General features: G+C 50.4%; 1 protein-coding gene across 1 annotated transcript; it reads left to right on the top strand.

The window, feature by feature from the left end:
* Window positions 1–13,778: 13,778 nt before the first annotated feature.
* On the top strand, window positions 13,779–21,308 carry PRSS36 (serine protease 36; the record flags this gene model as incomplete). Its single annotated transcript, XM_079946344.1, has 15 exons — window positions 13,779–13,815; window positions 14,083–14,151; window positions 14,339–14,374; window positions 14,602–14,764; window positions 15,206–15,486; window positions 15,779–15,945; window positions 17,604–17,853; window positions 17,964–18,093; window positions 18,440–18,696; window positions 18,783–18,946; window positions 19,348–19,585; window positions 19,698–19,839; window positions 20,114–20,379; window positions 20,457–20,578; window positions 20,843–21,308. The coding sequence occupies 15 exons, from the start codon at window positions 13,779–13,781 to the stop codon at window positions 21,119–21,121; spliced, it is 2,601 nt and encodes an 866-aa protein (XP_079802470.1). The 3' UTR covers window positions 21,122–21,308.
* Window positions 21,309–25,101: the final 3,793 nt, after the last annotated feature.

The following is a 25,101-nucleotide window of genomic DNA, read 5'->3' as shown; positions in this document are numbered from 1 at the left end:
ATAACACCCTATGGATCGATGGAGGTCCTTGTATTTTCGGGTGAGTAGCCCAAGTGCTCTCTTTTCCCTTCCTTTTCATATACGAAAAGGAAAAGGTGAATCTGAGCATTGGGATTCCCAAGGTCAGGTATGTTCATCAAACTCTCCTTTTAAGGCCTTGAAGTCTATGTTGTCTGGCTCAAAATTGGGTCAGGGTTATTATTGTTGACTAAAACATACAGAGGTTTGGCCATAAGAGAAAAATTTGGAATCCAGTTTCAGCAATTACCAACTAGCCCAAGAAAACCTCCCAGTTAACTCTTAGTTTTGGGTTTGGGGAAACGTAGGACACAATGAGTCCTATCTGGATCCAAGTGTAGCCTTTGTTCTCTTATCAAATGCCCTAAATATTGAACCTGGGTTTGGGCGAACCATAATTTTTCTTTGGTGAATTTATGTCCCTTTAAGGCTAAAAGCTTTAGCGAGTGGATGTTGTCTTCCTGTGAGGAGGCTTGAAAAGAAGAGCAAAGAAGCAAATCATCCACATGTTACAACAAAATAAAACCTCCAGGGAACTTTATATCATATAGATCAGCCCTCAGGATCTGCAAGAAGTAGGGACTCTCAGTAAAACCTTGAAGACTTACTGTCCAAGTGAGTTGTTTTTCTTCCCAAGTGAAGGCTAAAAGGTATTGGCTAGCTTCATCAGCTGGAATACTAAAGAATGCACTACATTTCTTTCCTGTAAATCAATTACAGTAAAGAATTAGCTTCCCGGGAATGGGTGTTAGTCACATATGAGAGTTAGGAATGACAGGGTGTCCAGGGATGTGTATTGTCAATGTTGTTTATTGGAGGTCCTGGACCAACCTCCACCCTTGGCCCTCAGGTTTTCTCACTGGTAAAACTGGGAGTGTTACAGGGGCTAATACAAGGGATAATGAGGTCTGGAACCTCGTAATCTTCTGTTATAGAATTTATGCCTTGAAGGGCTTCTTGACTTACAGGGTATTGATTAATTCTGAGAAGAGGTTTTGAGGAATCTATTAGAATTTTTTTTAATTTATTTTATTATTATTTTATTTATTTTTATTTTTGGCTATGTTGGATCTTCGTTGGTGCTCGCAGGCTTTCTCTAGTTGTGGCGAGCAGGGGCTACTCTTCATTGTGGTGCGCGGGCTTCTCATTGCGGTGTCTTCTCTTGTTGTGGAGCACAGGCTCTAGGCGAGTGAGCTTCAGTGGTTATAGCACTCGGGCTCAGTAGTTGTGGTGCATGGGCTTAGTTGCTCCGCGGCATGTGGGATCTTCCCAGACCAGGGCTCAAACCCGTGTCCCCTGCATTGGCAGGCGGATTCTTAACCACTGCGCCACCAAGGAAGCCCTCTATTTGAATTTTGATGGGAGGTGTGCTTTGACTTTTGCCAGCATCATTTGGAGATTTTTTCCCATAAGAAAGGTGGTAACTGATTCAGTAGGGACAAATGATTAGTGTTTCCAGAATCAGCTCTAGTACTGTCAGAGATGGAAGGCATAAAGAATGTCAAAGGGTCATTTTGTTCACCTGGTTGGTTACTTTGATTGAAATTATTTCCTCCTTTTGAGAGAAAGAAATTCTTGAATGATGCTTCTCTAAGAAGTCTCAGCCTAATAAATGGGTAAGAGCAGAGGAACTAAGTATAAAAGGGTGTGTAGGGCTTCCCTGGTGGCGCAGTGGTTGAGAGTCCGCCTGCCGATGCAGGGGACACGGGTTCGTGCCCCGGTCCGGGAAGATCCCACATGCCGCGGAGCGGCTGGGCCCGTGAGCCATGGCCGCTGAGCCTGCGCGTTCGGAGCCTGTGCTCCGCAATGGGAGACCACAACAGTGAGAGGCCCACGTACCGCAAAAAAAAAAAAAAAAAAAAAAAAAAAATTAAAAAAAGGGTGTGTATCTCTCAAAGGGCCTAAACAAAATAAATAGATTCAGAGACAGAAACACCCCTCTTTTTTTTTTTTAGCTGTGTGACATGTGGGATCTTAGTTCCCCTACCAGGGATTGAACCTACGCCCCTGCAGTGGAAGCATGGAGTCTTAATCACTGGACCACCAGGGAGGCCCCTGAGGCAGGAACCTCTTGAGGTTCATTAGAGATCCTCACTATTTGAACTGTGTTAGCACTCTGAGGCAGGGGCTGTTTTATAATTGTGGGGTCAAGAGTAGCTCTGGTGTTGGCTAGGACCGGAAGAAATTTGTCCGCAATCTGGAGAAATGTTTCTCCAAACTGATTAAAAGGGAAGTTTGGGAAGAGCCCCTGTAGATCCTTGGAGCCTCAACATTTTGAGAATTAAGAGGACGTTGGAAAGACTGCTTAAAGGGCTGAAGACATCTAAAGCACTTAAATTTGTAACAATCTTTTTTTCCAATGTCCTGTCTCTTTGCAATAATAGCAGAAACTAGGAGGGTTTGGGCTTCATTTAGGAGATTTCATTTGCTGGAGTTGAAAATTAAGAATTTTGGCGGTCTCCCTTAAATCTGAAGTGGACATAGTTTCCCATTCCATTCTGGTCCTTTTAACTAAAAGGGAAAGTTCCCAGCTCAGCTCATTAACAAATATAGAGCTAAAATCTACCTGGGTGGAATCAACATCTAAAGGAAGGGCCATCTTTTTTTCAAATAATTTGAAACCCATTGAAGTAGCCATGAACAGGTTCATCTGATTTTTGTGTGCAAGGTTGAATTTTGTTCCAATCAACAGACTTTCAAATTTCCCTATTGAGTCACCTAGCGACTGTATGAGCCTGATCATACAATAAATTAGCAGGCTGGTCTCCCAGTTGTAATTCTAGAGATCTGTCAGGATTTTTCTAATTATTTTCAATTTTCATCCAATGCTGGGCCTGGCCTTCACTGACAGGTATAGAAAATGGCTGATAAAGGGAATCTCCTGGCTGTCCAATTGTTAGGACTCAGCACTTTCACTGCCAGGGCCCAGGTTCGATCCCTGGTTGGGGAACTAAGATCCCACAAGCTGTGTGGCACAGCCAAAAAAAAAAAAAAATGCTGATAAGTCAGAGAAAGCAGGTTAATAAATCTGAGTGACTTTGTTAAATTTCTCAGCAAATCTGTGAGAAACTTCAGTTACTTTGGGAAAATCTTTGACTCTGGCTTGCAGTTCAGCTTTAGTCCAGAGAGTATAAGCTATTAAAGGTTTAGCCTCTGAATCCTCAGAAGACTTAACTTTAAAGGGACAGATTCTGACAAGTTCAGAGGAAAAGGGAGCAAGGAGATTTTCATAGAAAAGAAGTTCAGAAGAAAAGGGAGCAAGGAGATTTTCATAGAAAAGGAGAGAATTGGTACTGGGGAACTGAGGGTATAGAGGAGGCCTAGGTGGTGTAGGAGGGAAAGAGGAAGATGACCCCATAGACAGAGACAAGATGACACCAGAGGTGGCGCCTGAGACAAAGAAGCCAAGGAAGAAGAGCCTGAGGCTTCCGGAAACATGTTTTCTTTCTTTAATCATTTGTTGGCCTCAGTTAACCTTAAAATCTTATTTTGCAGAGAAGCAATTTAGACTCCAGATAATGTTGGGAAGCCTCAAAAGATCAATCAAAATAAGCATTCCAGGGCTTCCCTGGTGGCGCAGTGGTTGAGAGTCCACCTGCCGATGCAGGGGACACGGGTTCGTGCCCCGGTCCGGGAAGATCCCACATGCCACGGAGCGGCTGGGCCCGTGTGCCATGGCCACTGAGCCTGCGCATCCAGAGTCTGTGATCCGCAACGGGAGAGGCCACAACAGTGAGAGGCCCACGTTCCGTTAAAAAAAAAAAAAAAAAAAAAAGCATTCCACTCAGTTCTGAAAATGTTTGAGCTATTGTAGTCCAATTTGGCTTTAAGGAAATTAAGTTTGGGGATTTCCAAATTTCCCCATCATGGCCATCAATATTCTAAATTGCCTTTCTTCAAGTTGGTCAGTTTAGTTAGAAATGATTATGAGGAAGAACTGCAGTTTTGAAACATAAAATCGGCTAGAGTCCCTAGATGTGGGGCATTCTCAAAATATTTAGGTAACCTGGATCCCATTTCTCAGAAGTTTTTCTCTAGAGTAAAAGAAAAATTTTCAAACAGCTTCAACAGCTTCCAGCTTCAAACAGTTCAATTCAGACAGCTTGCAAGCTAATATCAGCTAATCCTAAGGAAACAGCTTGGACCCAGAGGAGCCAGGCCAAAGACTTTTTCAGCCAGTTTCCAGAGAATAGTTTATTCCAAAGGAATAGACCAAAGGTGGCAAAACTGGCACAGTTTAAGTGAAGCAGCCCCTCTTCCCAAAGGAATGGGCCAAAGGCATTTTCAGCCAGCTTTGGTTGAAACAGTCTGATCTCAAAATCAGACTGAAGTATCAAATGAGTACTCACATGCAGAACAAGGCCTTAACTCAAAAGACAAAACCTAAAAATAAACCCTGAATAAATCCTGGAAAGCTTCAAATGCAAAGAGGGTGTGAGCTCCAATCCAGGAGAAAGATGCACCTTCAAACTCCAGGGTTGGTGAGAAAGCACTGAGTGAAAATGGGCTCAATTGTGAGTACCACACCTGTCTGCTCACCAGCCCCAGAGCCTTCAGGGATCTTCTCTGGTCTCTGTATGGGCCACCAAAATGTTGACCTAAAATAAAAAGACTTCCAGTTATTTTTCCAGCAAAGATGGGTTTATTCAGAATCAGCAGGGAATTCAAGCCACATGCAAGTCCCTGTACAGCAGGGGAAGCAGAATTCTTTTATAGAGGGGAAAAGGAAGTTGGGAGGGCTATAGTGAACAGAGTCCATGGGTTTTCATTAGCTAAGTCTTTGCCAGAAAAGGAGTCTTTTTTCTTGCTGTTGGGCTCTGTTTCCTGTTGTAGACCCTTCTGGTCTCCCAACTCTATTTAATTGAGTTTTCTGTTTATTAATTTTTTATAAGGGGAAACCTGAAATAATGTGCCTGTTTTTTTGTTTGTTTGTTTTTAGTGGTACGTGGGCCTCTCACTGTTGTGGCCTCTCCCGTTGCAGAGCACAGGCTCCAGATGCGCAGGCTCAGCGGCCATGGCTCATGGGCCCAGCCGCTCCGTGGCATGTGGGATCTTCCCGGACTGGGGCACGAACCCGTGTCCCCTGCATCGGCAGGCAGACTCTCAACCACTGCACCACCAGGGAAGCCCCTGTTTTTTATTAATATAATCTGAGTGGGTTTCTGTAATCTACAGCTTCCCTCCTCATACACGCTCTCATTTTAGATGCTTAGAATTCAGAAAACGCAAACAGCTTACAGGAGAAATATCTGCTATGGTATGAGTACCCAAGGCCCACCATGCTTCATCCCCCATCTTTACAGAGGGGTCTAGAAGGCTTCCTGAGCTCAGGCCTCCAAGTCAGGGCCTTGTTGCCACAGTTGCTTCTCAAAAATCTTGCCCTCACCCCAACCGCAATCATCTCCTGACTCCCTCTCTTACCCCCAGGGGCTAAACCAGGCTCAGCCACACCTGTCCACAGCTGCTCTCCTCAGAGGCAGAGGTCTCTCTCCCAGACCCCAACACAGATCGTTTCCTCTTTCTCTCAAGAACCACCCTCCACGTGGCATAGACTGCGCCTCACTAAAATGAGTCCTCTTGAAGTAGGGCTGCTCATTTGAGACCAAAGCGCTGAGTCCTGGGGCAATTTCTGTCTCCAGTGTGCCTCAGCTGCGTGGGGGATGTATTGGAGGAAAGGAAGGGAGGCCCAGGTGGTGACCTTGCGCCAGCATGGTCCCTGGAGACCAGGTGATAGAGGCAGGGGATGGGAGTGTCTGGTGGAGTGATATGGAAAGAGGAGCAGTTACTCTTTCCTGCCACAAGTGGGAGCTTCAGACGACATCTTGACCGTACCAGTCAACTTGGCTTCTGGTACAGAGTGGAGTCAAATATGTCAACTTTTATCAATGGTCTCTCAAATATTCCCACTCAGAGGGACACTGCACCGAGTTACGTGGCGTGCGCATTTTAGACCCCACCTCAAGTTATTTTGGAGCACACTCCAGAAAGTCTTCTTCCAAGCGAGAGACAACAACACAATAACTTAGCAAGGCAATGTTATAGCCAAGGGAACAGGGTTGCCAAGTTTAGCAAATAAAAATGCAGGATGCCAAATTAACTCTGAATTTCAGATAAACACGAATAATTATTTCCCAAATATTGCGTGGGACATAGTTATACAAAAAACTTGTTCATTGATTATCTGAAATTCAGATTTAACTGAACATCGTCTATTTTACCTGACAACCTTACCAGGGGTTACATCCAATTTTAACAGTTTTCCAAACTAAAATGTTTGCAGCCTTGCTCTGTGATGACACCCTTCTGCCGTGCGTTAGAGCAGACACCCCAGATCCTTTTCCAATTTCTTCAAATCTTTTCACAAGAAGATGCATCACTGTCCAGCTTAGTCACAAGGAGTATATGTGGCCCTGACCTTAACCTGTGGAAACAATCTCCTGCCCCCTCTGCTCAGCACCTTTCAAAAGCTTGGCTGGGAGAAACAATATTTTTTAACGATTATCTCAAGAATGTCTTTTTTTCTAGGTCAGTGATAATCAACCTTTTTAGTGAGAAGCTCAATTCAGAAAAAAAAGTAACTTGTTACCAATTTTTTTTAAAAGAAATTATCTTTTTTATCAGGAATGTAGTATCAACAACTTTGCTTAAGTGTGCTTTTATTGTTTCTCCAATCACTAAAGGGCTTCATTCTTTTGGCTAAACTTTCAGAAACTACATAACATGCCTGCTCTGGTGTATCTGATGGAATGCTCCACCTTTTACCAAAGCTTGTGGTCTAGGAAAGAATTTTTGGAGCTGGCTCAGTTGTTTTTCCTTAATTGACCCTGGAGTCCACTTAATTGCAAAATGTGCTTTGTCTCTTTTTATTCAGGCGTAACGACCACACAGTAAAAGTTCACAAAGTGTGCTAATCTTAAATCTCAATGAAGTTCTGAATTTGTATACACCTGAGTAGCCACCACCTAGATCAAGATATAGAACTTTCCTGCACTCCAACAAGTATTTTTGTGCTGTTCCCAGTCACTACTTCCACCAGAGGTCACCACTATTCTGACTTCTATATTCGTTGATTAGTTTTGTTCTTGAATTGTATATAATTGGAATCATACATTTAGGATACTTATATTTGTTGAACATTTTCTGTGAGATCCATCCGTGTGGGTGTACATGTCAGTAATTCATCCTTTTTTATTGCTGCATAGTATTCCATTGTATGAATATATTACAATTGATTTATCAATTTTCCTGTTACTAGGCATTAATGTTGTTTCTGGGTGTTGGCTCTTATGAATAAAGCTTCAACAGACACTTTGTTAGACTCATGTCTTTCGGTGCACTCATTTCTCTTGCGTCTAATCATAGGAATATTGTTATTGGGTCATGGTATAGGTATATGTTCAGCTTTAGTGAATACTACCAAACAATTTTCTACCCACCCTCCCCACCCCTCAGCAGTGTATGAGAATTTCACTCACTCTACCTCTTCACCAACATTTGGCGTCGACAGCTTTTAAAATTTTAGCCATTCTGGTGGGTGTTTGGTGGAAGCTTTTGATGGTTTACATTTTCATTTCTCTCAAGTCATCTTGCACAGCTTTTCATATGCATATTGGCTGTTGGGTAGCCTCTTTTTTTGAAGTACCTGAGAGTCTGTGGTAGGTCAGCTCCAAAGATGACCCCCTCAAGGAAGCATGCCTTCTAGTATTCATACCCTTTGTAATCCCCTTCTCACTGAAATCTGCACTAGGTTGTGACTCTTTTTAACCAATAGAATGCTGCAGCAGTGGGGCTGTGCCAGTCCAGGCCTAAGCCCCAGGAAGGCATGGCAGCGTCTGCTCTAGGGTTCTTGGGAACTTCTGCGCCGCCAGTAAGAAGTCCAGCTGCCGTGCTGGAGAGACCATGTAGAGTGACTACATGGAGAGGAGAGACCTTGACATTACGTGGAGAAGGAGAGAGACCCAGCCATCCGAGGTGAACATCCAGAAATTTCCAGCCCCAGCTGCATCCGACTGCAACCCCATGACAGACCCCAAGCTGGATCAGCAGCAGAACAACCCAGCGGAGCCCAGTCACCCCTCACAACAAAGAGAGATAATAAAAGGGGTTCTGTTTTATTTATTTATTCGAAGTTCATTTATTTATTTATTATTTATTTATTGAAGTATAGTTAATTTACAATGTTGTGTTAGTTTCAGGTGTATGACAAAGTGATTCCGTTTTTCAAATTCTTTTCCCTTATAGGTTACTACACAATATTGAGTATAGTTTCCTGTGCTACACAGTGGGTCCTTGCTGTTTATCTATTTTATATATAGTAGTGTGTATATGTTAATCCCAAACTGCTAATTTATCCCTCCCGCCCCCTGCCGCCCCTTCCCCTTTGGTAACCATGTTTGTTATCTGTGTCTGTGAGTCTGCTTCTGTTTTGTATACAAGTTCATTCATATCATTGTTTTTATAAATGTATTTATTTTATTTTTGGCTACGTTGGGTCTTCGTTGCTGCGCACGGGCTTTCTCTAGTTGCGGTGAGCAGGGGCTACTTTTCGTTGTGGTGCGCGGGCTTCTCATTGTGGTGGCTTCTCTTGTTGCAGAGCACGGGCTCTAGGCACACAGGCTTCAGTAGTTGTGGCTCGTGGGTTCTAGAGCGCAGGCTCAGTAGTTGTGGCGCACGGGCTTAGTTGCTCCACAGCATGTGGGATCTTCCCGGACCAGGGCTTGAACCCATGTCTCCTGCATTGGCAGGCGGATTCTTAACCACTGTGCCATGAGGGAAGTCCCTGTTGGTTTGTTTTTGAAGTATAATTGACCTACAACACTATGTTAGTTCCTGGTACACAACATAGTGATTTGGTATTTCTGTACATTTCAAAATGATCACCACTAGAAGTCTAGTTCCAATATGTCACCATACAAAGATATTACATAGTTATTAACTATATTCCCCACACCACACATTTCATCCCTGTGACTCATTTATTTTGCAGCTGGAAGTTTGTACCTCTAATCTCCCTCACCTATTTCTTTCCTCCTCCCACCTCTCTCCCCTCTGGCAATCACTTGTTTGTTCTCTGTCTCTGTTTAGTTATGTTTGCTCATTTATTTTGTTTTTTAGAGTCCATATGTAAGTGAAGTCATATGGTATTTGTCTTTCTCTGTCTGACTTATTTCACTAAGAGTAATGTCCTCTTAGGTCCATCCTAAGACGTTGTCGCAAATGGCAAGATTTCATTCTCTTTTATGGCTGAATAATATTCCATTGTATATATGCACATCTTCTTTATCCATTCATCTATTGATGGGCACTTGTGTTTCTTGCACATCTTGGCTATTGTAAATAATGCTGCAACGAGCATAAGGTGTATATATCTTCTCTAATTAGATAAATACCCAGGAGTAGAATTGCTGGATCATATGGTAGCTTTATTTTTAATTTTTTGAGGAACCTCCATACTGTTCTCCATAGTGGCTGCACCAATTTACATTCCCACCAACAGTCCTCAAGGTGTCCCTTTTCTCCACATCCTCGCAAATCACATGAATCCTTAAACTCAGAGAACTTTTTCTGGTTTTGGCCAGAGAGGAAGATGTGAAGACAGAAAAGGGTCAGAGAGATGCAACATTGTTGGTGCTAAAGATGGAGGAAAGGAGCCACGAGCCATGAGAGCAGCCTCCGAAAGCTGGAAAAGACAAGCAAATGGATTCTCCCTTAGAGCCTCGAGGAAGGAACTCAGCCCTGCTGACACCGTGATTTTAGCCCAGGGAGACTCATGTCAGAATTCTAACCCTCAAAATTGTAAGGTAATAAGTGTGTTGTTTTAAGTGACTAAATGTATGATATTTTGCTATGTCGGTGATAGAAAACTAATACACTAGTTGATCTATAATTTCCCCTTCCACCAAACAGATCAACAGTGAACTGTGTGTCCATGCACTGCCTCTCTTACCCAAAGGCATCCCCATATAATTATTTTATTGACGATGTTTGATTATGGTGTTATGGGCTGACATTCAGCAGCTCTATAAAAGTCAACCTTATGGGGCTTCCCTGGTGGCGCAGTGGTTGAGAGTCCGCCTGCCGATCCAGGGGACGCAGGTTCGTGCCCCGGTCCACGAAGATCCCGCGTGCCGTGGAGTGGCTGGGCCCGTGAGCCATGGCTGCTGAGCCTGTGCGTCCGGAGCCTGTGCTCTGCAACGGGAGAGGCCACAACAGTGAGAGGCCCGCATATTGCAAAAAAAAAAAAAAAAAAGTCAACCTTATGAAACTCCTAGCTGTTTTGTTTTTTGTTTTGTTTGTTTGTTTTGCTGCCCCACGGCATATGGGATCTTAGTTCCCCAGCCAGGAAACGAACCCACGCTCCCTGCATTGGAAGCGTGGAGTCTTAACCACTGGACCACCAGGGGAGTCCCTCTTTGCTGTTTTTGGCACAATGATACTGTTGAGGAAGATTTCATTACACCGAAGCGTCGTTTCCACGAGTACCTTCAGGAGAAATTTATTTTCTGTCCTAGTACCTGGAAGAGAGACTCCTGCTTGGGTTTCCCTCTGTGTTGGCTATTAGAAAACTTAGAGCAGTGATTCTTAAGCAAGAGCATATCGGCGTGGAGCAACTATCAGAATCACCAGGGCAGCTTTTGAAAACTGCACTTGCACTCCCTCAGAAATTCCAATCTGTCTCCCTAGAAGAAAGTGTTCCCTCTTGCTCCCACAAGATGCATTGCTTTGGGGAGCCCCTGTCCTATTTAGAAAGGTCTTTTGGGTTGGGGAAAGGGTAAGAATTATTGTCTTGAGCAGCAATTCTCAAATATGGCCTGGGAACCCCTGGAGGAGCCCCAAGACCCTTTCAAGAGGTGCTCAAGGGCAAAACTATTTTCATGACGTCAAGTGTACAATGTAGGTTTCCAAAGGATTCTTTTTTAATGGCGGTTCTTTTTTTTTCTTTTTCTTTTTTTAAATTTATTTTTGGCTGCGTTGGGTCTTCGTTGCTGCACGCGGGCTTTCTTTAGTTGCAGCGAGCGGGGGCTACTCTTCATTGTGGTGTGCGGGCTTATTGCGGTGGCTTCTCTTGTTGCGGAGCACGGGCTCTAGGCACGCGGGCTCAGTAGTTGTGGCTCGCGGGCTCTAGAACACAGGCTCAGTAGTTGTGGTGCACGGGCTTAGTTGTTTCGCGACATGTGGAATCTTCCCGGACCAGGGCTCGAACCCGTGTCCTCTGCCTCGGCAGGTGGATTCTTAACCACTGTGCTACCAGGGAAGCCCTCCAAAGGATTCTTGACACATGATGTCCCAATAGACTGGATGCAAAAGCAGATATGAGAATCCAGCTGTATTCTATCAATCGAGACACTAAAAAAGGTTTGCAAAAGTGTAAAACAATGCCACTCTTCTCACCTTTTCTTTGGTTTTGGAAATGTAGCTGTTTTTCATAAAAATATGTTATTTACATTAACATACTGAATTTCTTTTTAATGAATTAATATGTATTTCAAGTATTTTTCAGTTTTAATTTCAAATGCAGTCAATATTGATAGATATAAGGCACATAAGCGAAACCTCTTCAGATTCCTCAATAATTTTTAAAATTTCTAAGGAGGTCCTGAGACCAAAACACTTAAGTGCTGAATTGGAGGAAGCAGTTTGTAGGTGAGGGTCTTCGTGGCGTGCATGCTTTGCATTAGCCACTCTCTACACCCTCTCCTTCCTACCTTCTTTTTGCCCATACCTCATTTTTCTGAGTGTTTGTTGAATAAATGACTGGTTCTTTATCTTTGGAGGGACAAATGCCTACAAATAAGTGCCGGGGGAGACTTAGAAACCCAAGGATTGTGTTAACAAGTCTGAAGTTGTTATCCTAAAACAATAGAACAACCAGTTATTTTACCAGGAAAATGGGTTTATTCGGGAGCAACAAAGATTTGCCATTCGGGACATGCAACTATGGCAAACCACATGCAAGCCAGGTAACGCAAAGGAGAGTTAACTCTTATAGAGAGGGGGAAGTTGAGAGGGGCTGTTATAAACAAAAAGTCCTTTCGAAGAAACTGGGAGTTCAAAGTATAGTGGCTTTTCACTGTCTGAGACAGTCTCTCATTGGCTGAGCTGCTGCCAGGCAGGGAAAAAATCTTTCTTCCTCCTGCTGGGGGTAGAAAAGTAGTGTCACTTCCTGCTGGAGATGCAAAGCGATGTCTCTTCCAGTTGGGAACTCTATTGACATCAAGTAGTATGTGCGTGAGAGCTCCCCCTTCTGGCCTCCCAACTCCATTTCAGTGAGGTTTCCCTTTAGTAACATTCACACCACCACGTTGACCTTCATTTCCTGCCACGGACTAGCTAAAGTTAACAAGATTATCAATCAATAGTTGGGTCTCTGTGTTTGCATTTCCTCTCTCCCTGATCACTTCTCATTTTCCTTTACTCTTGCTGCCCTGCGATTGTACTTCCCAAAAAGGAAACAGCATGTAGGTTTTGCCTAGGCCTCTGTTTTCTAGGGAAACTGGACTAATAGAGTATTGTTATTATTAGCTTATGTTATTGATAAGAAAATAGATATATTTGTGTGGATACTTTTTGTTTGACCCTCCATTTCTATTCCCCACACTTCTCTATCCTGATCTGTTCCCCCAGAGGGTGACCTTTATGGACCACATCATGGGCTCCCTTGCACTCTGACTTCTGGTAGGTTTCAGATGATGGGAGGAGCTGGCAGGCGATCAGAGAGTAGGAGAAGAGTGAGATAGGGACTTTTCTTTCCCAGCTCCCTCCCTGCTGAGCCACAGGTTGATAAAGGTTGCCTTCCTCCATTGAAGGCACTCCTGTTGGCTGGCCCTCTCCTACAGCCCAGCTCTCTCTTTCCCGTTCCAGTATCTGCTCCCTCTCTTTGCCTCTTCAGGCAGGGCTCTCTGTTACTGCTAGCCCCCGGACGCTTCACCATCCCTGTCAGTTTCCCTGTTCCCTGCCTACACCTCTGTCAATAGTTCCTTCATTAAACTCTCCTCAATTCCTCTTCGAGGCACCATATTTCTTAAGTAGACTCCTACTGAATATACTGATGGGTTGAGTGACTTTCCTAAGGTCACACAGAGTAAGTGGCAAAACACCTGAGAGTACTTACGCTAACACAAAGAAGGGTGGAGTCTTTCTCGGCCTTACCAGCCTGCCCAGCCCCCTCCCAGAATCCTATGTCCTGCCCAACCTGCCGGAATCTGTGATCCTTTTGTTGGGATGGGATCGAATTCCCTAGGGCTCCCGTCCCAGACCTGGCCAGCGACTCCAGTAACCAGAGCTGTGTGAGAAGAAAAGGCCAAGCCATTGGGGTAGCCACACCCCAAAGAGAGATGAAGTCTCAGGTGAGTCACGCCACTGAGGGGCCACTTTCTCTGTCCCAAGGGCCACTGCTGACCTGCAGCCCTGCCTCACCAAGGACCCAGAACTTTGGCCTCCCAGCCCCTGGCTGTCCTCTCCTTCCGCCTTTGCGGGTTCTCCCACCCAGTAAGTGTCCTGGAGCGAGGACACCTGCCCCCAACACCCACACCGGGCCCCTAGAGACCTGAGACGCGCACAGGGCTCTGGGTGGGGACTTAGGCTCCCTACTTCCTCCTTCTAGCCCCAGATCCACTCAGATTCCCAGAGATGGGCTCCAGCCAGGGAGGGTGGGGCTGTCCCTGGGACCATCAGGAGTCACGGGCTGCCTAGGCAGACAGAGCTGTGGCAGGGAGCAGATCTTCACCCATCTCTGTGCCTCCAGCTGACTCAAATGTACCATGTCCCAGCACCTGCTTCTCCCACTTGCCGTCCTTGGTAACCTCAGGGGACAGGGCATGGTTGTAAGGGGCCTGGCTTCTAACATCTGGGGAGCTGGAAAGCAGGACTCCAGGGGTCTGCCTCGGGAGTGGGGTGTCAGAGGAGGCAGGGGAGGAGGACATCAGCGAAGGTGGGAGTGAGGTGTCGGGAGGGGAAGGAATAGCATATGAGAGGAGGAGGAAAGGAGGCCTGGGTGCCATGGGGGGATGGAGTACCTGTAAAGTTTGCGGGGAGGGGGTCAGGGAGGGCGTGTTGTGAGAATAGGTCTCCAGCCTCTTCCTGCCTCCATCTTTCCAGCCATAAGCCCCATCCCAGGAGCCTTCCAGGACGCAGGTAAGGCAGCTGGACTAGGTGAATATCACCCACAGAGGCAGAAAAGATGGGAGAGGTAGCATGGGTGCTGGCAGGGCGGCTGAGAGGGCAGGGAATTGGGGAAGAGGAAAGTAGGAAGATGGCAGCTGGGCGCTGTCAAGGGCTGGATGTCACCAATATCTTCCTCTTTTTACCCTGTGACTCCCAGCTCTCAGTCCTACCAAAGAAGAACCTGAAGATCTGGGTAAGGAAGGGTGGGGGGCTGGTCCTCAGATCTTAAAGGAGGTTAAAGCTGGCTAAGCAATGAGGGAGGTGGAAATGATCAGAAACTTAGAAGTGCCCAGGTTCTCTTTGTTCCCTGTTCGGGGGCAAACTGAAGTGGATTGGGGGGTGGGGCTTTGCCCTGAGTTACCTGGGCCTCTGGCTTTGGGGACAGGGGCAGGTGATGACCTCCACGGTATCCCATTGCAGACTGCGGTCGCCCTGAGCCCTCTGCCCGAATCATGGGGGGCTCAGACTCGCAGCCGGGCACCTGGCCGTGGCAGGTGAGCCTGCATCAGGGCGGGGGCCACATCTGCGGGGGCTCCCTCATCGCCCCCTCCTGGGTCCTCTCGGCCGCTCACTGTTTCGTGACGTGAGTATTCGCCCACGTCCAGCCCCTTTCTTTCAAAAGCCAAGCCCGCCCCGCAGCTGGGTCCCGCGGACTCAAGGCTAAATTGAAGCCCAGCTACCCCCGCCTCCCCGCCCTCCTGAAGCTAAGTGCTCTGCGGGGTATCCAGGTTCGGAGTGTGGTGAGGCCGCCAGCAGACTCCGCCCACCACTCCACCAAATATCCGGGTCTGAATTCCACCTTTCCAAAGCCCCCCATCAAGCACCTCCAAATCGCAACCGCTCCTCCCCCTTTCAGGAGTCTGTCTCAACCTCGATCGCCCCAGCCCCGAATCTGGATCGGATTCCGCCCCTCCTGGCTTCCCGCTGACCCCCCCTTCTCCCTGGTTCCAAGCCCCCAGCCCCACGAGGCCTGCCCCCTCCATGCGGTCCACCTAACCCCACCCCGGCCTTGGCCTTGGCTTAGGAATGGGACCTTGGAGCCCGCGGCCGAGTGGTCGGTAGTGCTGGGCGTGCACTCCTATGACGGACCCCTGGACGGCGCGCACGTCCGCTCGGTGGCCGCCATCCTGGTACCGGACAACTACAGCGGCGTGGAAAGTGGTGCCGACGTGGCCCTGCTGCGCCTGGCCTCTCCCGCCAGGCTGGGCCCCACCGTGCGGCCCGTCTGCCTGCCCCGCGCCTCGCACCGCTTCGCTCACGGCACCGCCTGCTGGGCCACGGGCTGGGGGGACGTCCAGGAGGCCGGTGAGTGGGGCGGGGGCGGGGGGGGGGCGTCTCAGGAGGTGGGTTATTGGCGAGGTGGAGGCTACCAGGTGGGGCCGCAGGGCAGCCCGCACTGGACGCTTGATGGGGCCGTTCCTGAGATGAGGCTGTAGGAAGAAGAACGGAGAGGAGTGGGAGGGGACATTGGTTTGGGATGTGGTGGGCGCAGAGACAAAGATGTCCAGGAGGCAGCTGGAGGGGACCAAGCTGAGCCCTGGGGAACAGGGGGCTGCATTCCTGACTCACAGCATTTCTTCTCTGGTTCTGCCGACAGACCCCCTGCCTCTCCCCTGGGTGCTACAAGAAGTGGAGCTAAGGGTGCTGGGAGAAGCTGCCTGTCAGTGTCTCTACAGCCGGCCTGGTCCCTTCAATCTCACTTTCCAGCTATTGCCAGGGATGCTGTGTGCTGGCTACCCAGAGGGCCGCAAGGACACCTGCCAGGTGAGGGGAGGCCCCTGCACCTGCCTGAAGGGCCAGGCAGAGCCCTCACCAATAGGAAGCAGTATGATTAATAGACAAATCCCATCTCGCTCATATTTCTGAACCTCATCTGCAAAAAGAGGGCAAGATTGCCAGTGGATGGGATTGATGTGAAGATTACAAATGGACAGAACTTGGGGCTCAACAAATGGGCACTGTTATCGATGGCAGTGTAGCGCAGTGGTCACATGCCAGACTCTGGAGTGTTATCCTGGTTAGAAGCTCAGTGCCACCACTTATTAGCTGTATAGCTTTGGCCAAGTTATTTGACTTCTCTCTGTGCAGATTTTCTCATCTGGAAGATGGGGATGATAGTGTTACTTTCTGGAGGTTATGATGATTAAATAAATCATCATATGATTTATTAATCATTATGATAACTAAATAAATTTGTACATGTAAAAAACATTTAGAACAGTGCCTGGTCCTTAGTAAGAGCTAAATAAGTATTAGCTATTATTATTACTATTATTATTATCATTATATTATTATCCCATATCCTAGCCTATAGCACAGCACCTATTACTTAGTAGATACTCAACAAATAGTTATTTTTTAAAATGAATTAATCCTTCACAGAAGGGAATTTTCCAGATAACCTGCTGAAGGCCAAAACATGATATATTTTCACCATTTTCCCCAGAAATGTTCCTGCAATGGCACAGAGCTTTGAGGGCACTCAAGCATGCATGGTGGTGATGGGGATTCAGGCTAGATGGTTTTCAGGGTCCTTCCCAGTTATGAAGTTCCAGGACCTAGGGACATAATCCCTGCCTTCTTGAACAGGACTGCCAACAATTCAACTTCCTCTAGAACAGTGCTGTCAAATAAAACTTCCTATGATGATGGAAATCTTTGCTATCTGCACTGTCTGATATGATAGTCACTAGCCACACTGGCTACTGCACATTTGAAAGGTGGCTAGTGTGATCAAGGAATTGAATTTTAATTTTATTTAATTTTAATTAATTCAAATAGCCACATGGGGCTAGTGTCTACCATATTGGACAGCACAATTCTAGATGATTCTGCACCTTCTTTGTAACCCTCCTGGGGTCACAGAGGTGCCTAACCTGGAATATAGTGATATCTTAGGGACAATGCCCCGGCATTAAATGGCCCCAGAACCCTTGTTTTACTGTCTGTTCCTTGTAGTTCTTCCTCCTTACTTGCCTTCAAACTGTCCCTTCTTGCTGCTTTTCTAATAGCCTATTTCCAACAGCCTTTTCCTCCTGAATGCTGGCATCTCTGATTTACTTTAACAATTTAACAAGGAATTCTAACAACTTAGAAATCAAAGACAGCGTTTGTTTGAACTATTTATTGAACAAGAATCATTGGCTCTGAGTGAGACCTGCAGGCCTCTCTGGCATGGCCTTTAATGCGTTAGCTTGGTGCTCCTGGCTTTGACTGCTCATCAGCCTTTCTACTTTACAAGGCTTTCTTCTGTTTAGAGTTGTAGGGGTTACAGAGGACAAGGCACAGCCAACAAATGTTTCTAGGAGAAGGTGGCTGTATGTAGGGCCAACCAGAAGAGGTGTAGAACCTTTGCGAGGTGGTCCGGTATAAGCGGGTGGGTCTCTGGGCTGATCCCGTGACACTAAGTCATCTATCATCAGGGAGACTCTGGGGGGCCCCTGGTCTGCAAGGAAGGTGGCCGATGGTTCCAGGCGGGAATCACCAGCTTTGGCTTTGGCTGTGGACGGAGGAACCGCCCCGGAGTCTTCACTGCTGTGGCTCCCTATGAGGCATGGATAAGGGAACAGGTGTTGGGCTCAGAGCCTGGCCCTGCCTTTCCCACCCAGTCCCCGGAGCTCCAGTCAGGTCTCCCCGAGCCCACGGATGAGAACTGTACCATCGCCCTGCCAGGTGAGGGGGTGCAGGACACCTGGATGTCAGCTGGATCTGGGAGATTTGAGTTCAGGTGGAAATTGCCTGGGGTTCAGGAAGCCCCCTCACTCAGGCCTCTCACCCCTCAGAGTGCGGGAAGGCCCCAAGGCCAGGGGCCTGGCCCTGGGAAGCCCAGGTGATGGTCCCAGGATCCAGACCCTGCTATGGGGCACTGGTGTCTGAAAGCTGGGTCTTGGCACCTGCCAGCTGCTTTCCAGGGTGAGTGAAAACCCAGTCTCAGGCAGATTCTTGCCCCTTCCCCCATCAGTCTGAGACACTATCTAACTGGCCCAGCCCTTCCCCTGGGTAGGATAGGGGTAGGGGAGTGGGGTGCCATTGGGAGGTGTATGATCCAGCTCAAAAATCCGGGTCCTAGTCTCTCTGGGGCGAATAGAGGGGTAATACGAATTCGACCCAGGATTGGGGTGGGGGGGTGTCTGAGTGCACAGGTCTCAGGTCCGGGATGCAGAATCCTGCCTGGAGATACAGAGTCTAAGCCACGGGTGGAGGTTTAGACGTGAGCATGTGGGATCCAGCCCACGTCCCCAGTCTCCCCATCCCGCAGCCGCATCAGCTCAGACCTCCCACCCCGCGACCTGGACCACTGGCGCGTGATGCTGCCCTCGCGCCCGCGCGCGGAGCGGGTGGCACGCCTCGTGCCGCACGAGAACGCCTCGTGGGACGACGCCTCGAACCTGGCGCTGCTGCAGCTGCGCGCGCCCGTGAACCTGAGCGTGGCCCCGCGGCCAGTGTGCCTACCCCACCCAGAACACTATTTCCTGCCCGGGAGCCGCTGCCGCCTGGCTCGCTGGGGCCACACGGGTGAGCAGGGACCCGGCTCGGGCCGGGCGGGGCGGAGCCGGGGCCGGACACCACCGCAGCGCAGGCCTCCTCCCTTTCTCTTCCAGAACCAGTGCCCGGAGCCGGTTCGCTGCTTGAGGCGGAGCTGTTGGGCGCCTGGTGGTGTCATTGCCTGTATGGCCGCCAGGGGGAGTCAGTGCCGCCACCGGGAGAGCCGCCTCTAGCTCTCTGCCCCGCCTACCAGGAGGAGGAGGTGGCGGGCCGCTGCTGGGTGAGCGGCGGCGGGGAGGGGCCCATGGGTCTAAGTAGGAGGGAGGGGCAGACTGGGGGCGGGGCCTGAGAGAGACAGGAACTGGGCTCCGTGATCTGGGGACGGAGGCGGGGTTAAGGCGGGGCCAGAACGCGCTAGGGGCGAAGCTTGGCCCAGAAGGACTTTGGGGAGGGGCCCCGAGACCCGCCGGGCCTTTTCGCTACCTCTAGGTTTAAAGAGAATCCTAAAGTGAGGGCCGACTTATTACACAGATCTGTGTTGGAGCCTGGCTTGGAGGAGGTGGGATTTGTTTATCCGAGTACGCGAGAGTGTGGAGTCTAGGAAAGCCCCAGGACTTTGGCATCCTCTCATCAACTGGCACACACCTAGAGGCTGGTAACACACACACTCTCTCGCTGCAGAACTACTCTCATTGGAGCCTTCTATGCCGGGAAGAAGGGACCTGGTTCCTGGCTGGAATCAGAGACTTACCCAGTGACTGCCTGCGTCCCAGAGCCTTCTATCCGCTGCAGACCCACGGCCCATGGATCAGCCATGTGACTCGGGGAGCCTACCTGGAGGACCAGTTGTCCTGGGACTGGGGCCCTGAGGGGGAGGAGACTGAGACACAAACTTGTCCCCCTCACACAGAGCATGGCGGTGAGGAGGTGCCTTTGGGGCTTAGGGGCTCCTGGGAGTGCTTAGATCCATGGTAGGGGCTTTGCGGGTCAGCTGTTGGGCCCCCACTGAGGGAGTCGCCTCCTCTCTCTAGCCTGTGGACTGCGGCCAGAGCCGGCTCTGACGGGGGGCCTGTGGCCCTGGCTGGCAGAGGTGCATGTAGCTGGAGAGCGAGTCTGCACTGGGATCCTCGTGGCCCCAGGCTGGGTCCTGGCAGCCACTCACTGTATCCTCAGGTGGGTCTCACCCATCTCCCTGGCAAGAGGGAAAAATTGGAAGATGGGCCAAAGGACTCTTTCAGTAGAGGTTTGTTCTCCCTTTAGGGCTTTTATAGCACAGGGTAATTGCTGCGACGTGTTTTGAGACAAAGAGAGATTTGGAAGGAGGAATAATGAATGAAGGAGTTAGTGGAATGACCCTGGAGATTCATTCCACCCTTTCCCCTGGACTGGGAAGGACTTTATCAGCAATGAGGGGAACAGAAAATGACACTGGACCTTGTTCCAACAGGCTGGGCTCTACAACAGTGCCTTATATTGAAGTGTACCTGGGCCGGGCTGGGGCCAGCCCCCTCCCACAGAGTCACCAGGTATCCCGGCTGGTCATCAGCATCCGCCTGCCCCGGCACCTGGGACTTCGGCCCCCCCTGGCCCTCCTGGAGCTGAGCTCCCGGGTGGAGCCCTCCCCATCAGCCTTGCCCATCTGCCTTCACCCAGGGGGTACTCCCCTGGGGGCCAGCTGCTGGGTGCTGGGCTGGAAGGACCCCCAGGACCGAGGTGAGAGCCCTGGGTCCTGGGGGTGAGAAGTGGCTGGATACCAGAATCCCTGGGACAACCTTCCTTCCTCTCTCTAGTCCCTGTGGCTGCTGCTGTCTCCATCTTGACACCACGACTCTGTCACTGCCTCTATCAGGGCATTCTGCCCCCTGGAACTCTCTGTGTCCTGTATGCAGAGGGGCAGGAGGACAGGTGTGAGGTACGGAGCCTGGGTATCCTGGTCCAGGCAGGGGAGAGGCAGTGCTGGGCAGCTGGACACCAGGGAGAGGGCAGGGTTGGAATTCTTGGGTGCTGGGTCTCAGATAGGAAGAAGCAGTGCTTCCTGGCTGAACCTTGAGAGAGACCAGGGGCCAAGATGCCTGAGGATGGAGGCAAGCTGTGCTTTGTGGCTGGGCCCTAGAAGGTGCAGGGGACCAGGAGGAAAGGGTAAGAGACCCTTTTGGTCTTGGCTCTGATGCTGCAGGTGACCTCAGCACCTCCGCTCCTGTGCCAGACTGAGGAAGGCTCTTGGGTCCTCGTGGGCATGGCTATTCGAGGCAGCAGGGACCTATTTGCCGCCATCGGACCCGAAGAGACCTGGATCTCCCAGACAGTGGGGGAGGCGCATTTCCTGCCCCCCAGTGGCTTCCCCCACTGGCTCCCAGAAGGCGGCGACCTCTGTCCCCCTGACATGGCCAGGGCCTCAGGTTCCCCTCGAGCTGCTCTCTTCCTGCTGCTACTGACCCTCCTGATCCAGGGCTGAGGGGGCCTGGGTCCCTGGGCCACCTCCCCTTCACCTCCCCCACCCCCTCCAGCCCTCTACTTCCTACCTGGTGGGGCTGGAATGTGGCCCAACCGGCTCTGTTCCCTTACCCAGAACCTCCTGAGTGCCCCACCCACCTAGACTGCAGCGGCTTCAGACAATTGGGCCTCAGTGCCCAGCTATTTTGGGCCCTGGCATGCTTGAGGGCAGGGGGAGCCAGTGGACCACAAAGGTGTAAACAGAGACATGCGTGGCTTTGTGGCATTGCTGGGGGCAGGCTGAGGGACGGGGGGTGGGGGTGGGGGGGTGGGGGGGGAGGGGGAAGCCCCAGGGAGCGGGCCTCTCCCTCCTGGGCCTCTGTCAGGCCTTGGGCTCCCAGAAAATGTATCCCTGATAATGTGGCATCTGTCCCTCATTCCTGCCCCAGGGCGGGGGAGGTCGAGTGGCCAGCTGGGTGTGTGTTACCTCCCCAGTGGAATCAGCATCCCCAGCACACACCTGCTGGACACCTCAGCCCTAGCTCTCTTGGACCCTGCTGCCCCTCCCCCCAGAGCAAGAAGGACTGAGGGTGAGGGTCAGAGGAAGGGTCCAGGAGTCTGGGAATCCAGGGTCTGTCTGCCATATCCTGTACCTGCACGGAGCCTCCCCCGTACACATACCCTGATGAATGGTGCCCCAGAGTGTTCACCTCCAGTGTCCCCAGTACACACACATGACACTTGTACCGTTCAAGGGTCCACGACATCCTGCCCAGTGCCCCCAGGGTTTGGGCCCCATCAAGAGTCCCCTGTATGTACATCTCACTACCTCCGCCCACCCCCACTTACCAGTGCACCTCCCTGCATTCATTCAACCACGTTCCCTGCTAATTGCTAAGTCCCGGCACAGCTCGGGCCTTGACAAGCCCATGAAGTGCTCCCAACGTGGGGGGGAACACATGGACTGGGGATCAGGAACAAGTCATAGAGGAGGTTCTAGCAAAGAATAAGGGCAAAAGGGAGACCCATCCGGGGCAGGAGGGGTGCTTGGGATGGAAACCAGCCGCTGAAGGTGGCAGAGGGGTCACCTCTGGGGCTGGGGTCACCATCCCTGAGTTGAGTAGGCAGAAGGTTGGGGAGGGGAGACCTTACAGGGAAGCTGGAAGTTCTTGGGAGATTGAGAAGATGGGCAGAGGTTCTTAAAGGCCCTGGCTAATCGTTTTGTGTTTTTTTTTCTTTGGCCGCACTGCATGGCATGCAGGATCTTAGTTCCCTGACCAGGGATCGAACCCCTGCCCCCTGCAGTGGAACACACAGTCCTAGCCACTGGACAGCCAGGGAGAGAATATTCTGCATCTATATCTCCACAGGGACATACACCCCTACCTGCTCTCCATAAGGCAGGAGATAGATAGTCCCCAGGCTGAGTAGCTGGAGTTTGTCCCCTCTGGGCAGATACTCCAAGATGAAGAGGAGGAGGAGCTAAGCCCCCACCCAGATAAGAGACCATGTATTTCTCATTCTCGAGGTCAAGGAGACCTTCCCGACTCTACGTGCGCAGAAAGGCTCCTCAGAGGTCAAAAAGGAGGGGGTGCCACCCCACAGTAAATGATGCCAACCTATCCATAGATCTCTTTGCTAGAATCCTTCTTGGCTAAGAGTTGCTCATGCACACGTGGGAGGACCCTGAGGTAAACCAAGTACGGACTCAGAGGCAGAGAAAGCAAGATGATTGGCCAAAGGAAACCTGGAAGAAATGCCCCATATAAGTGATTCAAACTACCCACGAGCGCGCGACTCTCTCTCTGAGTCCACCTGTGTGTCTATCCACACGTACCCTTTTTCCTCCTAATAAACACTTTACTTGTTTCACTACTTTCCGTCTCTTTGTGGAAATTCATTTCTACACAGCTGACGGGACAGGGCCTTGGCACTGGCCACTCGTCCTCTGGTGGTCTAGTGGCTAGGATTCAGCGCTCTCACTGCCACGGCCTGACTTCCGTCTCTGGCCAGAGAACGGAAATCCTGCTTCAAGCCACTGCAGGCCGAGGCCACCCAAGATCACCCATGCCCAGTCAGTCACTCGTATGTCATCCCCCACAAACATTTAATATACCCTGTCCTCTACCCAAACCCACCCACAGTGTCCAGGGTCTTCCCCCTCCACCCCAGCTTAGACCCCTTCCCGAGTCAGTCTTTTTTTTTTTTAATAAATTTATTTACTTACTTATTTATGGCTGCGTTGGGTCTTCGTTGCTGCGCGCGGCTTTTCTCTAATAGCATCGAGCGGGGACTACTCTTCGTTGTGGTGTGCGGGCTACTCATTGCGGTGCTTCTCTTGTTGTAGAGCACGGGCTCTAGGCGCGGGCTTCAGTAGTTGTGGCTCACGGGCTGTAGAGTGCGGGCTCAGTAGTTGTGGCACACGGGCTTAGTTGCTCCGCGGCACATGGGATCTTCCCGGACCAGGGCTCGAGCCTGCGTCTCCTGCATTGGCAGGTGGATTCTTAACTACACCGCACCACCAGGGAAGTCCCCCGAGTCAGTTTTGTCCCCTTTCCCATTACAGGAATTCCCTGCCCTCCAGCCTAGGCCCTGAAGTCCTGGCTCAGAGGTCCAGACACCTAGTCTTATGGAAGGCAGGTGGACAAGTGGGGCTCTGTATTTCTAAAGCTTGAAGCCAACACACTTTCCCAATTGCCCAGATTCATACACTCACAGAGGAGGCTCCTGTCCCCCAACCCAGGCACATGGGCCTCCTTTCCCTGAACCTAGGTCACCTGCGCCCTCCTTCTGAGGACGATTCACCTGGACCACCCTTCCCCATCTTTGCCTTGTTAACAGCTTTTCATAATCCCTTTAGGTCTCAGTTCTAAAGGCACCTCCTTGAGGAGCCCTTCTTGATTCCAGCCTAGGTCACGCTCCTGTAAGTGGCTCCCAGAGCCCGCATTCTTCTTTCTCCATCACAGTTCATAGCTTGAAATTATTCCGTAATTGTTTGTGTCATTTTATGATTCAAGTCTGTCACCGCAACTTCACCATGAGCTCAGGGAAGGCAGGGACAGTGTCCACTGTGTCTCCTGTGCCTGGAACATATTAGGCGCTCAGTAAGTATTTGTGGAATGATTAGCACCACCAGACACGCTCACCACACCTCACCACTCGAAGATGAGGCTGCAGGCTCCACAGAAAGACCTGAAAAGGCCCCAGCCCGGGGGCAGACCTGGCTGTCCGGGGCTCAGATGCTAGGCCTCAGGCGGAACGGAGGGAGAAGCAGCTGGTAACACAGGCCGGGCCGGGCCCTGGGGGCATAACTGGTCATGGAGACCTGAAAGACCTGGGACCGAGAGCCGCTGGGTCAGGAATCCAGCCATCCGGGTTTCCAGCCCTGCCTGGGGCTGCTCAGCCCAACGCCCCCACCCCCCTTGCCCCCCCCCCCCCCCACACACACAGCCTAGGGGTCTGAGAGGACTCAGGACTCAACCCAACCCCGCCACCCCCTCGCCCCCCCCACACATACACACACACACACACACACACACACACACACACACACACACACACACACACACACACACACACGGTCTGAGAGGACTCAGGACTTTGGCAACAAGAGAGGCTGGCTGAGCTGATCAGGGAGGGCGGGACCAGGGGAGGGGCCGGCAGGTAGGTGCCCTTTCCCAGGAGCTGCCACTTCAGAAGGAAGATCTACTGTGTACCCAGGCCGGGCTGGAGACGCGTCCTCACTGCCGGCTGCGGAGACCCTGGCGTTTACTCTGTGCCCGCTGCCTGCCTTCGAAGCCGCCTTGGACACCTGCTTCCGCTTCCCTCTGGTTCTGACACCTGGATCTTGCCTTTGAACCCCAGCCTGAGGTCCCTTCCTTTGGGTGCCTGGTGTCTTCCCAGGGCCCCTGGTCCTGGGTCATGGCCCAGAGGGCAGGCCTGGGGCCTAGGTGGTTGGAGGCTCTGGCCACTCTGCTTTTGCTTGGATTATTCCAGAATGAG

Source organism: Stenella coeruleoalba (genome assembly GCF_951394435.1).
Source record: "Stenella coeruleoalba genome assembly, chromosome: 15".
Classification (NCBI taxonomy): domain Eukaryota; kingdom Metazoa; phylum Chordata; class Mammalia; order Artiodactyla; family Delphinidae; genus Stenella; species Stenella coeruleoalba.
Note: the sequence above shows the minus strand (reverse complement) of the source record. Positions and strands in the feature narration are given on the sequence as shown.